The 17,212-nt window shown below is 43.0% G+C and overlaps 1 protein-coding gene across 3 annotated transcripts in view; it reads right to left on the bottom strand.

Annotated features, from left to right (window-relative positions):
* Positions 1-17,212, bottom strand: part of LOC106580171 (glutamate receptor ionotropic, delta-2) — a 605,308-nt gene that overhangs the window by 210,346 nt on the left and 377,750 nt on the right. For all 3 annotated transcript variants that reach the window (XR_001322822.2, XM_045704300.1, XM_014160933.2), the window contains exons 5-6: positions 6,047-6,100; positions 3,355-3,528 (exon numbers count right to left, since the gene is read on the bottom strand). Coding sequence is in view for 2 of the 3 variants with exons in the window: in XM_045704300.1 (XP_045560256.1) it covers positions 3,355-3,528; positions 6,047-6,100 (228 nt within the window). In the remaining variant the exon portion in view is untranslated. The remainder of the gene's footprint in view (positions 1-3,354; positions 3,529-6,046; positions 6,101-17,212) is intronic.

The raw sequence follows: 17,212 nt of genomic DNA, 5'->3' as shown, positions 1-17,212 counted from the left end.
TATTCCGGGGTTTTTTGGCACTGTTTGGTTTCCATGTATTCTATGTTTAGTCTAGTATGTCTGGTTCTATGTTGGGTTAATTGGGGTTGGGACTCTCAGTTGAAGGCAGGTGTTGTCTATCTGCCTTTGATTGAGAGTCCCATATATTAGGGTGTGTTTGTGTTTGTTATTTGTGGGTGATTGTTTCGTGTTTAGAGTAAGTAAGCCTAACAGGACTGTCAGTTTATCGTGAGTTTGTTTTGTTATTTTTGTATATCCATTTTGAGTTTATTAAATGTTCAAAATGAACTATATCAACTCTGCTGCGTATTGGTCATCTTTTTCCGACGATGATTTCGTTATCGTCCTCCGACGAAGAAATACCTGACAAAATGATGTAAACCATTTGTCATGGCAGTCTGGTCTCAACTCAATTAAACACTTATGGGAGATTCTGGAGCAGCACCTGAGATAGCGTTTTCCACCAACATCAACAACTATATTCTCGTGGAAGAACGGTCTCGCATCCCTCCAATAGAGTTCCAGAATCTATGCCAACATGCATTGAAGCTGTTCTGGCTTGTGTTGAACCAACGCCAAATTAAGACACTTTATGTTGCTGTTTCCTTTTTTTGGCAGTTATTTGTCCTTTTGACCAGAGCCCAATGGGTTCCCCTATGGGCCTAGGTCAAAAGTAGTGCACTTTATAGGGAAAAGGGTGCAATTTGGGATGCAACCAGGCTCCCGTGCAAAACACAACTCCTGTTTTAGTATGCTGGGTGATTGTACTGTTGCTTCCAACCACATCATTAATAATAATAATGATTAGGAATAATGGTTTAAATGCTGCGGATATTCGCAGAGAAAATGTTCAGATAGGTTTAAACCTATGTGTAACCGATGTGAAATGGCTAGTTAGCGGTTAGTTAGCGGCCCTTGAAACGCAAGGCGATCAACCACTTCAGGTCTCAGAGCGAGTGACGTCACCGATTGAAACGCTATTAGCGCGCACCACCGCTAACTAACTAGCCATTTCACATCGGTTACATATGCATGGTGGATGGATGGTGCTTTAGTTCCATTCATCACACACACGTAGGCACAATTGTGCACATACGCAAGTGCACACACAGACAACTGCACTTGCGCACACACACACACACTGAACAGACAATACCAATTACATTGAGTGGGACACTAGATGAAAACACACAAAATGACTCGTACAAAATGGCTGGAACTTTGTAAGCGTGTATTTTTCTTTGCTGTTCTCTCCATTCCAAAGCAAAAACACTAATAAAGAGGGATCAGGACGTGGTTGTACTGGATTGCAACAAAGGATTATTACTCTGTAGTTTCAAGGCAAATGCTCCAAAAAATGCCCAATATGAACTGCCTGAGCACTCTGTATTCAGAAAAAGGACAAAGCTCCCAGTGCCCTAACTGCTCCATAGGGACTGGTCCACAGACAGAATAAAAAGAGCGACAACCTGAAGAGAGAGGGAAAAAGCATGACAGCAAATCCTCTTGACTCACTAAGAAACACTATTGTTATTCCTGGCCGTCTGTGTTTTCAGCCACAGTGGGAAAATAAGCATTTGACTTGTGTGAAATGAATGGTGGGTCGAGGGAGGGGGGCGAGGGAGGGTTGGTTTGGCCTGGGTAGCTAGAATGCCAGAATGGATGCACTGGAGCTAAACAACTATTGAGTGTGTGTGTGTGTGTGCGTGTGTGTGTGGGGGGGCAACAAAGCTGAGTTAAAGGCCAACATCTGGCGGTCATGGAAATTCTGGGAGCGTGAGGAGCGGCAGTGGCTTGCCTGCTGAGATTGGCTCCTGTGAGAGGCTGGGTGATCACTGAGCGTTGCAATCCAGGAGGGGGCAAGGAGTGTGTGTGCGTGAATGCACCAGAAGTCCCCAGAATACATTTTTTTTTTTAAATTGGACCGACTGGGATTTTGTTAGTCCCCACAAGGTAAAATTCTATTTCTAGGGGTTAAGGTTAGAATTAGTGTTAGGGTTAGAATTAGGTTTAGGGTTAGGAGCTGGGGTTAAGGTTAAGGTTAGGTTTTCAGGTTAAGGTTAGGGTTAGGGTTAAGGTTAGGATAAGGGTTAGGTTTAGGGTTAGTATTTTGAAAATAGTATTTTGAAAGGGACTGAATTATGTGTCCCCACAAGGTTAGTTATACAAGACTGTGTGTGTGTGTGTGTGTGTGTGTGTGTGTGTGTGTGTGTGTGTGTGTGTGTGTGTGTGTGTGTGTGTGAGGGGGGAGAAAGTGTGGTCAGGCAGACCCAGATGATGCGCTCCAGCGCAGTGTGAAATTGGGCTTCTTCTGGGCCACTCTCCTGACCGCTGAGCTGCTCTGGCTCCACACTGACAGACAAAACAGGCCTAACTGCACCACTCACCACTGCACCGGGCACACACTGTCCTCCACTGACTTCCCCTGCTCTCTGTCTGTCCCTGTCTGTCCCCTCAGCACTTCACAACACACTCAACACTGTCTGTCTGTAAGTCTGCCTGCTTGTCTGTTTGTCTGTGTCAGACAGCAAGCCAGCCTGCCTTCCTGCATACCTTTCTGTATGAAAGGTTTATCGGTCTGTCTGATGTCAGTCTTTTACTGAACAAAATGCCTCTTACTTCTATGCCTCTTACTAAGCACAGTCTCTATGTGTCACTGATATAACCTGAAGCAATGGGTACAATGTGTACCTTCCGGAGTCATTCAATGGACTAAGAACAGTGACATTTCATACAAGCTGAACATCTCTATCACCGGTAATACTACCATTCAGTACCTTCACTGACCTGTCAACGCAGATACATTGCTCACAGCCTTTGGTTGTTACATTTTAAGTTTCACAAGATCTATCCCTCTAGGCTTCTCTACATACACACATAAATCAATGGTATATTAATGACACTTCATATTGTGGTTTGACACTAGTCATACAATAAGATAATGGGGAACAAACTCTCTTTCCCTCCCTTCCTTTGCTGTAATTGAGGCCTTGATGTACAACAATAATTGTATACACATATTGCTGCCCCGGGACACATAAAAAAATACAAATAACAACAGAGAAATGACATGCCACATTTCCATGATAATATTGCAATGAGTTATGATGTTTGATACAAACAAAATGTGGGCCCACTTTCCCAAAAATATATTAGGATGTCGGGGGAGAACACAAACCTGGGGCACGTGGCAACAATGTTGGTGCCATCAACAACTATAAGATCATTAGAAGTCGTGTGATTGGGGGAAGGGGAGGTGGAAAAGGGGTGGGGAGGAGGGGGCTTTGGTCAAAGGTAGTGCATTATATAAGGACTATGGTGCCATTTGGTACACAGCTTTGTTGTGTGTGTTACCTCCAGTGTCTGAGCCTTGGGGTCTTTGGGGTCACAGAGGGAGGTGTTGATGCGGTGGTTGTGCTTGACGCAGCGCTGGCTGGTGTTCTGGGGCAGGGGGAAGGTCTGCCTGATCAGGGTCAGACGCCCGATAGACTTCATAACCAGCTCCTGGACGTCCTGGTCTGAGATCTCCTGCAGGAGCACAAAAGAAGACACATGAACACAGACACACACACACACACACACACACACACACACACACACACACACACACACACACACACACACACACACACACACACACACACACACACACACACACACACACACACACACACATACAGCCAGACAGGCAGACGTACTGCAGGCAGGCGTTTTGCCCCAAAAACATCTCTCCCTGTTTTGCTCTGGGCACGCAGAGCACAGGGAGCAGGGTCTGATGAGTTGATGAGAGCAGAAGTTAGCTCCAAAATCCAACCAAGCTGCATGACATTGGCGATGGTGACCACATCCTAAGAACACACACCACTCATATCATTACTCTGGTGGCCATTCTCCACATCCAAACAGACCGCAACTACACACCTGCCATGTCAACAGCCAATCTCTTTTGTAATGGGCAGCAGCCCAAAATATTCCACCCAGGAAAATGTAAGAAGCGATTATCTCGCAAAGCTCTGAAACACTGAAAAGTTCTCAAATGCAGAACTTGCCACCAAAAAAGCATTGACATGCCCCGAGCGTGCAAGCAAATAAACATTGTCAGGGAGGTATTAACAAGAGCACACACTCCTTCGAAGTGCTGGAACTCACTAATTGACAAAACGCCCACTACTTTGACTTTCAGTGGACAGGTGTACTAAAAGCTCTTGGAATGTCAGTGCGTGTAAATGATTGGGACATGACTGGGGTTAAGGCTTAATTACAGTTAGGAATTGGTCCAGGCTCCTTTCTTCACAATTATCCTGTCTCGAATACATGACATATCAGCCATGCCTAGGAGTCCATATTGCAAGTAGAATGTCATCTAACTTGACATCTAATACTTGCGGGCAAAATGCTAAGGCGATTGACATTTGAAAAAGGAGAGCGGGTTTATCTCTACATAGACCAGCAATATTACATCCACAGGAGGTCCAGGACTGTATTGTCACCTAGTATATTTATGAATAACTTGATGCTACTACCTACGCTGTTCAGTCTGAGTTGAAGTAATGCTATCAGTCTGTTCTAGTTTGGTATTACTGACATGTTCTTTAGCTTTGAATCCCTAGCCTGTCCAAGGATTCAGGTTGGTGTAAGAAACATTTGGGCTCTTTCAACACCCAGAGTGTTATCCTAGAAAGATAAGATCAGGCCTTCCATATAACATGGGGGACTGTGACTCTCTGGCTATGGCTCAATAGGTTGCTTTCAATAAAACGTCACAATAAGGTTAGAGCGTTCAATTTGGCTGCTGGGAGCAAGGGGACCCACAGCCCCGCTAAAACCATTGACAACTGTGTGCTGTGTTCAAGGGATTGTTAAATAAATTTGGTTGTAATATCATAGTCAGACCAACAAACTTGCGATTATTCCATGCCAAACAATTGCGCCCATTTAGCTCGATCATCAGCGTTCTACAGAAAGTAACTGCTTGCTTTCATGATCGGTAAACATTTGATTCTGACTATGCCCAATAGGTGATGATATTAAAACCAAATAGTTCTAACATTTATTTAACGATCCCTTGAAAACGACACGTAGTTGTCAATTGTTGTAGCGGAGCTGGGGTCTTCTTGCCCCGCAGTAGCCAAATCGAAAGTATTGTGAAGTTTCATTGAAAACAACGTATCGTTTCTCCTTCCTACCAGATTGTGCACACTTGCCTTCACTGATTTGAAAGGAAATGACTGGTATAAGAAACTCCCACAAGCCCATGCCTCCACCAATCCATTGTTTGTGGGAAGTAGTGAATGAGTGCACATTTCAGGGAGAAAGGAGATAGTATTCGGCCGCACCCTCTAGTTCCCTCCAAACCATCCAGGAAACTACAGGGGACATCCCCCAGCAGCCTAAATCCCTCCTGCCTCAACTTTATCAGATTAAAAAATGTCCCTCCGTCATCGGCAGACCCCATTTTAATTCCTCTTTAAATGGCATTCTTTTTTTTCACACTTGTCAGTATTAGTTTGGATCAGTGCGTTGGCGTTTGTCCTCATTCGCCCCACCATGTGAAACAAGCCAAACAGCAGGGGAGCAAGGGAGAGAGGGAGAAAGGGATGGAGGAAGAGAAGAGAGGGCAGAGCGTTCCAGACGGTTTTCATGCCATACCCCACGTCCCCACATACATACTGTATATAGAAGGGGAACGATCAATTATGAATGCTTCCGCTTTTCCCTCCGAAAAACGTCAGTGTGGTAAGTTGTAGATAAAGGAGAATTATTACAACCATAAGCCCTCATCCATATTAAAGTAAGAGAAAACCTGGCCCTTGCTGTCCTTTCAACATGAAACGAATGTTAAATTAGAAGTGGGATTCAAACGATGTTCCAGCAGTAACATGTGAAAACCAGTAAAGCATGTATGTTTGTGAGCATTTTGGAGTATTTGGATTGTGAGCATGTTTGTATGCATTCATGATTCTCCCCCCACCCTCCCCTCTCTCAGTGTTCGGCAGTACCCCTACTGTGTTACCGTGGCAGACAACGTGGCTGCCTCAGCACTGACCTCATTGATGATGATCCAGTGACAGTCGAATGCCACGAGGTTCGTCTCCACAACCTGCAAAACACAACAACAGAGATAACATTTGTCAATACATAGTCAGGAATTCAAGACATATTCTTTGATTACAGTATTTGTGTCTGTATCTGTCTCTATCTGTCTGTATCTGTCTGTGTAACTGTTTATTGTAAGGCAATGCCAGCACCACTTTACCAGGTCAAATTCCTGGTACAGGTAAATGTACTTGGCGAATAAAGGTGATTCTGAAAGGTACTTCTTAGTGATTAAGAAGTACTCTACCTCTAATATTTTATCAAAGGCTAACTTGCCGCGGTAGAAACAAAGAAAATAAAAGTCTAAAGCTTTTGAATGGGTGTTTTTGAAATTTTACCTAGGTTCCCTGATCCCTATAACCCACAGTACACGTCTTTGATTAAAGGGATACAGCGGGACGGAGGAACTGAGGATGGATTGACAACATTGTAGTTACTCCACAATACTAATCTAATTGACAGAGTGAAAAGAAGGAAGCCTGTACAGAATAAAAAATATTCCAAAGCATGCATCCTGTTTGCAACAAGACACTAAAGTAATACTGCACAAAATGTGGCAAAGCAATTACATTTTTGTCCTGAATAAAAAGTGTTATGTTTGGGGAAAATCCAACACAACACATTACTGAGTACCATTCTCCATATTTTCAAGCATAGTGATGGCTGCATCATGTTATGGGTATGCTTGTAATCGTTAAGGACTGGGGAGTTTTTCAGTATAGAAAAGAAACGGAATGGAGCTAAGCACAGGCAAAATCAGCTTTCCACAAGACACTGGGAGATGAATTCACCTTTCAGCAGGAGAATAATCTAAAACACACTGGAGTTGCTTACCAAAAAGACAGTGAATGTTCCTGAGTGGCCGAGCTACAGTTTTGACTTAAATCTGCTTTAGAATCTATGGCAAGACCTGTTAATGGTTGTTTAGCAATGATCAACAAACAATTTGACAGAGTTTGGATTTTGAAAAGAATAATGGGCAAATATTTGCAAACATTTCTAAAAACATGGAGTCACTTGGTCATTATAGGTTATTATGTGAAGATGGATAAGAATAAATGTAATCCATTTTGAATTCAGACTGTAACACAACAAATGTGGAATAAGTCAAGGGGCATGAATATTTTCTGAAGGCATGGTAACTGTTTTAAAGTTATCTTTAGCCTCATGGTGAAATCCCTGAGTGGTTCCCTTCCTCTCCGGCAACGAAGTTAGGAAGGATATCTGTATCTTTGTAGTGACTGGGTGTATTGATACAGCATCCAAAGTGTGATTAATAACTTCACCATGCTCAAAGGGATATTCACAGTTTTATTTTATTTTCACCCATCTACAAATAGGGTCCCTTCTTTATGAGGCATTGGAAAACCTCCCTGGTCTTTGTCGTAGAATCTGTGCTTGGAATTCACTGCTTAACTGAGGGACCTTACATATATTTGTATGTGGGGTACAGAGATGAGATACTCCTTCAAAAATCATGTTAAACACTATTATTGCACAGAGGCCATGCAACTTATTATGTGACTTGTTAAGCACATTTTTACTCCTGAACATATTTAGGCTTGGCATAACAAAGGGGTTGAATACTTACTGACATTTCAGCTTTCCATTTTTTTATTAATTTGAAAACATTTTTAAAAAAAAATCATTCCACTTTGGCATTTTGGGGTGTTGTGTGTAGGTCATTGACACAAAATCTCAATTTAACAAATGTTTTATTCAGGCTGTAACACAACAGAATTTGGGAAAAGTCAAGGGGTGTGAATCACATACTATACTACTACACAATCATTTCTGAAGGCACTGTAATTTCTACTTTCGTTTTGAAATCATCTGACGATAACCTAATAGTAATTTATGGCATTTAGCAGCCACGTTTATTCAATGTAATTTACAGTCATGTGTACAAATATGTTGGTATGGGTGGACCCAGCAGGAATCAAACCCACACCCTTTGGCATTGCAAGTGCTATGCTCTGCCAACTGAGCCACACAGGATCAACCTGTGTAATGAAATACACTCCTGAAATAGGAATCTGACGGTGCCGTTATCCACTTTGAAGTGAATGACACTGTTACGCAGAGCGTGTTCACTTTCTAATGACTCTAACTGAAAGCTGTCAAGCTATTCAACAAACAGTCCTCTACCATCTAGTTTCCATCATTTCCAGAGCCTATGTACATCATGGGGTTTAGCCACAAATATTGTGCTGCTGGGATTACCTTGCAATATGGAAATGCTCTAGTCTCTCATCAAAAACGGAGTACTCTTTGGGTAGCATAAAAAAATCGATGAATAATTTATGCAAACATGCATAAATATTTAAACACGCCAACTCTTAACTAGCGTTAATATTTCGGCATTGAGGAGCAGCCAATGTTACAGCGTGAAGGGTGAACACTAACATTTGTGTAATTCTAGGGAACAAAAATTGCAGCTGCTGCAAAGCAAAATCAGGGCGGCGGCAACTAGGGTGGACGGTGGTGGGAGAGCACTTAAACGCACACACATACACACACGCAATTCCACACACACAAACATTGTGTGCTCAAATCAAATGTTATTTGTCAAATGCGCCGAATAGAACAGGTGTAGCCTTTTGGACCTAGACTTGGTACTCCGGTACCGCTTGCCGTGCGGTAGAAGAGAGAATAGTCCATGACTGGGGTGGCTGGAGTCTTTGGCAATTTTTTGGGCCCTCCTCTGACACCGACTGGTACAGAGGTCCTGGATGGCAGGAAGCTTGGCCCCAGTGATGTCATACCAGGCAGTGATGCAACCAGTCAGGATGCTCTCGATGGCGCAGCTGTAGAACCTTTTGAGGATCTGAGGACCCATGCAAAATCTTTTCAGTCTTCTGAGGGGGAATAGGCATTGTTGTGGCCTCTTCACGACTGTCTTGGTGTGCTTGGACCATGATAGTTTGTTGGTGATGTAGACACCAAGGAACTTGAAGCTCTCAACCTGCTCCACTACAGCCCCGTCGATGAGAATGGGGGCATCGTTTCCCTGTAGTCCACAATCATCTCCTTTGGTGTGGCTCAGTTGGTAGAGCATGGTGTTTGCAATGTGTTTGCAACTCCAGGATTGTTAGTTCAATTCCCATGGGGGACCAGTACAAAAGTAAAAAAAAGGTATGAAATGTATGCATTCACTACTGTAAGTCGCTCTGGATAAGAGTGTCTGCTAAATGACTAAAATGTTGTCTTGATCACGTTAAGGGAGAGGATGTTATCCTGGCACCACACAACCAGGTCTCTGACCTCTTCCCTATTGGCTTTCTTGTCGGTGATCACTGTTGTATCGTCAGCAAACTTAATGATGATGTTGGAGTCGTGCATGGTCATGGGTGAACAGGGTGTACAGGAGGTGACTGAGCACGCACCCCTGAGGAGCCCCCGTGTTGAGGATCAGCGTGGCAGATGTGTTGTTACCTACCCTTACCACCTGGGGGCGGCCTGTCAGGAAGTCCAGGATCCAGTTGCAGAGGGAGGTGTTTAGTCCCATGTGTCTTAGTTTAGAGATGAGCTTTAGTGGCACTATGGTGTTGAGCGCTGAGCTGTAGTTAATGAATAGCATTCTCACGTAGGTGTTCCTTTTGTCCAGGTGGGAAAATGCAGTGTGGAGTGCAATAGATATTGCGTCATCTGTGGATCTGTTGGGGCGGTATGCAAATTGGAGTTAGTCTAGGGTTTCTGGGATAATGGTGTTGACGTGGCCATGACCAACCTTTCAATGATGTATGAGTGAGTCTGTTCACTCAAAAATCTCTCTCTCTCTCTCTCTTTGCAAGCTAAGGAGGTGACATTCCATCTTCCTCTCTTCTCTTCAACAAGTCTCCAGCACCCCATGTTTCTCCTGCTCAATGTGCCGGCACTGTATTTCATTAAACCTAATTGTGTAGGTGACTAAAGCGGAGGTGTCATTAAACACTTTGGTCATAAACAAATGCAACAGCTGGAGAGTATGATGGTGGAGCGCTAATAGTGTTTTAATCTCACCAAAGACTGAAGAAAACTTAATAATTATACTGTAGACAAGTCCCATAAAACAACCTGTCAATTGGAACATGACTGAGACAGTGGGTTAAGGCAAACAGAGTGGCAGAGGCTTTCCACTCTCTCTTGGTCTGTCCCCTCTCTCTTCTTCACTTTCTCGCTGTCTCCCTCCCTCTCTCTGCCTTTCTCTCAGTCTCCCTCTCTCAAACTTCCTCTTGCTCTATTTGTTTTCTCCCTCTTTCTCTGTCACCCCCTCTCTCTGTCTCCCCCTCTCTCTATATTCCTCTACCTCCCTCTCTATGTCTCGCTCTGTGTCTCCCCCTCTTTTAATTCAATCCAAATAGCTTTATTGGCATGATGTAACAATGTACATATTGCCAAAGCGCACCTTAGAAATTAAGTTATTAATTTACAATATAAACATAATGAAAATATTTCTCTTACTCCCACTTCTTGTTCATGCGCTCCCTATCTCCCTCTCTCCACCTTGTCCATTAGTCACTCTGCCAGAAGGTAACCGTGACAACCAAGTCAGTGTCATGATGACACTGGAGGCTCATGTCTGTGCCAGACATGATGGGAACTATTTGCAGCCCTGGCTGTGACTTACTGAACTCTCTCTTATTTCTAAATTCTCTCTCTCTCTCTCTCTCTCTCTCTCTCTCTCTCTCTCTCTCTCTCTCTCTCTCTCTCTCTCTCTCTCTCTCTCTCACTCTCACTCACTATATTTGCTGCCTGCTATGTTTTCATGAGATACTTACTTCCAGCAAAGTGTTCGTGTGAAGCAGTATGGGAAACATGCTCCCCACACAGTGCACAGATGGGGCTATGCTTCACTGACTCGGGGAGAGAAGGAGTGTGTGTGCGCGTGCAGGAGTATGTGCCAGCCTATGGCCTGTCAGGCTCTCCATTCAAACACAACCATTATTACTCTCCCCAGCTTGTCCAAGGGCATATGTTTTTTGCCTCATTAGAGAAAAGGCAGAATTCTAGTGGAAGACGCAGTCCTCTGGGGGTTGGCACTACTGCTGCCAACCAACACGCCAGTTCAAGGTTGTAAACACACAACTGATGACCAGAATAGAGCTTGCGACAAGAAAACTGGACCAACAGTAAGCCCCCAACAAGCACCTCCAACAAGGGCTGGGACATTTTATTGAAGACCAGATTCAACTCCACGGCCAATGAGAAAGCTATTGATTCTGGCAGCGGCATCAGAGTTGACACAGAGAGACACGGCTTGCAAGCTTGGAGCTGTGTGCAGGGTCTAGAAAAAGCCTGGGTGCAGTGAACAACAACACGTTGGTACAGCAGAGCGGCAGCCAAAAAACGTTCTGGTCGGAAAAAAACAAGCAAAAGTAAGCTGATTTATTACCTCGGCCAGGTAGTAACTAGCGCAACGTTAGCACATCACGTCTTGTTTTATGGGGCGGTGGGTGGTTTAGATGTTTAGGATTATCTCCGGTTAGAAGGCTTGAAGTAGGGCTCTCATTAAGAACCTAGTGATGTTTTCCTTGCCTTGCTTTGTCTTGCTCTGGCTGGGAAAGCAAAGGGATTTAGTGAGCGACTGAGTCACTGTGATTTTCTTTTTTTTATGTGACTGGCTGCTAGCTGCAGGTAAGGTGCTGTGTCTTGTAGATTAAAACGCTGTGATTACACTGTGCGAGCAATGGGAGAGCTCCTCATCCAACATCCCGTCGCTCTTAAATAAGACAAGTTCGCCTCCACCAACAAAGAATTCCCCTTTGCAGAAGTTGAGCAGTGGTGATCTGTTAAGGCCAAAGCCCTAATGTGATGGGGGGGTTATCAGCCAAGTTGGTCCCCCATGGAAAATGTGCTGCGCACTTCTAATCAGGCCAACATCGATGACACACGCAAAAACGAGCTGATTATTGTCGATTATTTTTCCATTCATCAGATCAATGTAATTTGCATGAGAGGAGAATCCTTCCGCCATTAGTCATGCTGTATGCCATGAGTATAGGCTACTGGGAAGGACACTCAACACAGAGGGAATTTACATCGAATTTACATAGCTGCATTCGCATGGCTCTGATTATTGTTATGATCTCATATGTTCCACCTGTCTGCTCTCCGGCAGTGAGAGAATGGAGAGACTTGAGAGCCAGTACTCATCTAGCAGACTGGAGAAGGGGCTGATCAGTGGTCCCATGTGGCTCAGTTGGTAGAGCATGGTGCTTGCCAACACCAGAGTTGTGGGTTTGATTCCCATGGGGCACCATTATGGGGGGAAAAACGCAAAAATGTATCTACTCACTACTGTAAGTTGCTCTGGATAATAGTGTCTGCAAAATTATTAAAATGTAAATTATACCAGGCTCTCTGACACATACCCAAGAAGACAGTGCTAAATCTAGCTAGGCTCCTGGAGATGTTCAAACCCACTTCTAGAATGCTTTGGCATGTAGAATACTCATTTATTGTCCTCAATTAGGAAATGTGTTGTGCAGTCTGGGTAGAACAACAAGAACCACCATACAACAGATATATACAAAGAATAAATAGCAGGAGATCTGTTATGATCATAAAATAGGAGCAAATGTGACTCTTTACTCTTCTGGTCAAAGACGCCTGCCTACTTTATGTCATCATTAAACATCACAACATCTTATCAAACATTTTGGGGGTTTATAAATGGTTGGGTTTGTGTTGTTTTTGATTAGTGGTGCAATTTACCTGCCCCCCTTTGTATGATACTAGTGCAGTCTTTTTTTTTTATATCAAAGATGATATAACTACTTTCAACGAGAGTAGGTGAATGATATCCAACATATAAACAGCAATTTTGTGCAATGGGCTAAGCCCTGGCACTTCTATCCATGGGCTATATAAGGTTGAAGTACCACTACATCTCTATGTTCCACTCAACTCACAGGAAAACACATGCTCTTTCATTAAGTACTGTAATAATTGTTGCACTGTTTAGAACAAGCAGGTTTATGGAGTTGTGAAAGGCCTTCTCTTTGGAGCGTGAGAGTCCTCCATTTTAGGCATTTAGCTCACACTTACTCAGGCGTACCCTCCTTAATACATCATAACCATTATGTGTCACATTTGCCATTTTGGTTTAATGTCAGCCACCTCACTCACAGTGCGGCATCAGTCATCTATAATTCATGCTCTGTGCGCGACTGTCAGGAGGCCATACTGTCACACAGTGTCTGTTGCAGTACGGCACTGACTCCTAGGTGAGCTTGGGAGCCACACACATGAGGCCCACACACACTTAGCGCACACACAGCGAGAGAGAGGGTTGCTGTCATCTGAGAAAAACACACACACAAACACACACACAGGGTTATATTCATTATACACCAAATGGAAGAAGACGGACTGAAACACGGACTACCTTGATTAAGATGTTCTCGTTTTGGTATTCTGTTGTGAAATGTTTCGCTACCGTGTGCACAAATAAATACGACCCTGGTGCTATATTCTTCCTGCCAGTCCAATCTGAGCTGAGGGGAAGGAATAAGACACGTGTGGGTTGGCCTGCAAGGTCTTGGCGGGGCCAGAGGGGATTTGATGTGGATCCCTCCCTCGGCTTCTTAATTACTCTAAATTACCCTAGTACTGCCTGCTTAATTAGGCCAATGCAGGCCTGGTCATACAACACTGATTTACACAGGCCATCAATTCAGCTCCAGCCATTCAGCCCAAGTCGCTCCAAGGACATGCCCAGTCCTGTCTGACTCTGCCAAACCAAACATCCTATTGATCCTCCTCCACCATTCTGATAGATGAAAGCCAAAGCAAAGTCATTCACTTTTTCCCTCCACAGAGTACTGTACGCAACCGGTGTATAGTGATGTTCCCCATAGACGCTGATCTTGGGTCAGTTTAGCATTTCCCCCACTAATCGTTAGGTTATGATTGGAGGAGGGGAAGTTTCACCCCAGAGCTATGCAACCGGAACTAGCCGTGTTGAGTGTGGCTATACTGGGATTGGTCAGCGACTGACCCACGGAGATGCTGGCCTATACACTACCAGTCTGCCATGATGGATTCCTCTCCCCTCTCCACTCTCTTTGCTTTCTACTCCACAGAGAAATGATTACAGTGAATTCCAAGTGAGTGGCTTTCATAGTGAATGGCTTTCATGTGCTGTGATTGGGAGGGGATGCTCAGGGACTGTCAGGGTCAACATACCAGTCATTTGTCTTCCCAGTAGTGAATAAAGATCCTGAACCCCGGCAAAAGCCATGGAGGAGATGATGGTGAATATAGATCAATTTCCAATGTATGTCACACAGGGCAATACATCACCGCCAACATTATTTTATATGATGACATCTCATTTGACGTTTTGATAGCAATTGATCAATTGTTGGACAAAATAGCATGGAGTGTATGGAAAAGGGTGTTCATACATCTACACATATTAATAAAGTCGTGTCCACACACGCATTATTTAAACGTCCATCCAACAAACAGTGGTGGTCAGGTCAAATCAAATCAAATGTTATTTGTCACATGGTTCGTAAACAACAGGTGTGGACTAACAGTGAACGGCCTACTTACGGGCCCTTCCCAACAATGCAGAGAGAAAGAAAATAGAGAAATAATTTTAAAAAAAGTTATAACAAATAATAATAATAATAATAAAAGTAATAATAAATACACAGTAACGATAACTTGGCTATTTACACAGGGTACCAGTGTCGTGTCGATGTGCAGGGGTACAAGGCAATTGAGATAGATATGTGCAGTGGTTGCTCAACTAAACGTTTTGAGATTATGCTGCGGGATTTAGAGGTAATTTGTGGTTGAGTACGGTACCCTGCCTCACTACTTCATTGCTCCAGACCAGCTCAAGCGGGAGTTAGAGCACTGATTATGCTTTTGGGTCCCAAGGCGCTAATGTGTCTCTAACTGACAATGAATGGGTGACATAAACCAAATAGAAACTGATAATTGTGCACGACTTCAAAATTGAATTTCAATGAAATGAATGATGAGGGTGAAGAAGGTGATTGAATTTAGAACAATAGTGTAAGAGTTGCTATTCCTCTGTCCTTCACGTGCACAACCCGGAAAAATATACTTATTTTTTTTGTTTCTACTCGTCAGTATTACTTAATAAAACTGTTGTTACACTAAGGTTTTTATTCTAAGAGAAACTAAAATGTTCAATTATATTCCATGATATTCTTAAGATATATGTGTTGACTGAAAATAAGCGAGTGATGTCTGCTAAATAATCAAGTTGGTGGCGCGGTCATATAGCCTCGGCACCTACATAAAGCTGAGTGACTGAGTGGCTTTGGATCAAAATACAGCAGAGTCACGCAGTGGTCTAAGACACTGCATCGCAGTGTAAACTACGTTGCTACAGATGCTGGTTCGGTACCCAGGGTGGCCATGACCAGGAGACCCATGAGGCGACGGTAGGTTTTTGGTTTCTCTCCCTCTAAAAACAGAAATAAATCATTCTAAAAAACAAGCTGGCTTAATTTACAAATGAGTAAGAATGTCTCCTCCCATGTTGAAGAATTACCTTTTTCTCGCTCACTTTTGGTTATTTGAAAACAAAATAATCTCCAACATATCGTTATTTTTTAAACAAAGCAATTGTTATTATTATTATGAATTAATTTAGAATTATATTAAAGCCCCTTAGATTTTCTCACAGATCAGATTTGCTTTAACAAAAAATGCCCCTTAGATATTAATTTAGAATCCTCCAATCCTCTAAATGTAATTATTGGCGGAGAGTCACGTCATTGAAAAAATATTTTTACTTATACTGTAGGTCTACCGTAGGTGACATGAGTCTCACTAGTGTTGAGTAATGTGCTGTTAAAGTGGTGTATGTATTATTTATTTATTAAGCATATTGGCACCTGGCCTCACTGTGGCTCAGTTGGTAGAGCATGCTGTTTGCAATGGTGTTTGCAACGTCAGGGTTGTGGGTTTGATTCCCACGGGGGGCCAGTAAGGGAAAAAAAATGTATGAAATGAATTGAAATGTATGCATTCACTACTGTAAGTCGCTCTGGATAAGTGTCTGCTAAATGACTAAAATGATAGTTAGAAGCAATAGGACTTGAAGCAATTTCCTACTCGCATGTGGTCAACTACTTCAACACTGTTTCTAGCTGCTCTGAAACAAGCATGGGGACTGGTCTCAACGGTGAAGGCAGGATGCTGGCCTTCTAGGCAGAGTTCCTCTGTCCAGTGTCTGTTCTTTTGCCCATCTTAATCTTTTATTTTTATTGGCCAATCTGAGGCTTTTTCTTTGCAACTCTGCCTAGAAGGCCAGCATCCCGTAGTCGCCTCTTCACTGTTGACGTTGAGACTGGTGTTTTGAGGGTACTATTTAATGAAGCTGCCAGTTGAGGACTTGTGAGGTGTCTGTTTCTCACACTAGACACTCTATTGTCCTTGTCCTCTTACTCAGTTGTGCACCGGGGCCTCCTACTCCTCTTTCTATTCCGATTAGAGACAGTTTGCTCTGTTCTGTGAAGGGAGTAGTACACAACGTTGTACGAGATCTTCACTTTCTTGGCAATTTCTCGCATGGAATAGCCTTCATTTCTCAGAACAAGAATAGACTGACGAGTTTCAGAAGAAAGCCTTTGTTTCGGCAATTTTGAGCCTGTAATCAAACCCACAAATGCTGATGCTCCAGATAATCACCTAGTCTAAAGAAGGCCAGTTTTATTGCTTCTTTAATCAGGACACAGTTTTCAGCTGTACAAACATAATTGCAAAAGGGTTTTCTAATGATCAATTAGCCTTTTAAAATGATAAACTTGGATTAGTTAACACCACTTGCCATTGGAACACAGGAGTGATGGTTGCTGATAATGGGCCTCTGTACACCTATGTAGATATTCCATAACAAAATCTGCCTTTTCCAGCTACAATAGTCATTTACAACATTAACAATGTCGACACTGTATTTCTGATCAATTTAATATTTTAATGGACAAAAAATGTGCTTTCCTTTCAAAAACAAGTACATTTCTAAGTGACCCCAAAGTTTTGAATGGTAGTGTATATAAAAAAAATACTTGAAAAATACTTAAATGGATGTCTATCAATGATCAACAACCAATTTGACAGAGCTTGAAGAATTAAAAAAATAATCATG

The sequence above is a fragment of the Salmo salar genome, chromosome ssa20 (genome assembly GCF_905237065.1).
Source record: "Salmo salar chromosome ssa20, Ssal_v3.1, whole genome shotgun sequence".
In the NCBI taxonomy this organism is placed as follows: domain Eukaryota; kingdom Metazoa; phylum Chordata; class Actinopteri; order Salmoniformes; family Salmonidae; genus Salmo; species Salmo salar.
The sequence above is the reverse complement of the archived record's forward strand: the minus strand, read 5'-3'. Positions and strand labels throughout refer to the sequence as shown.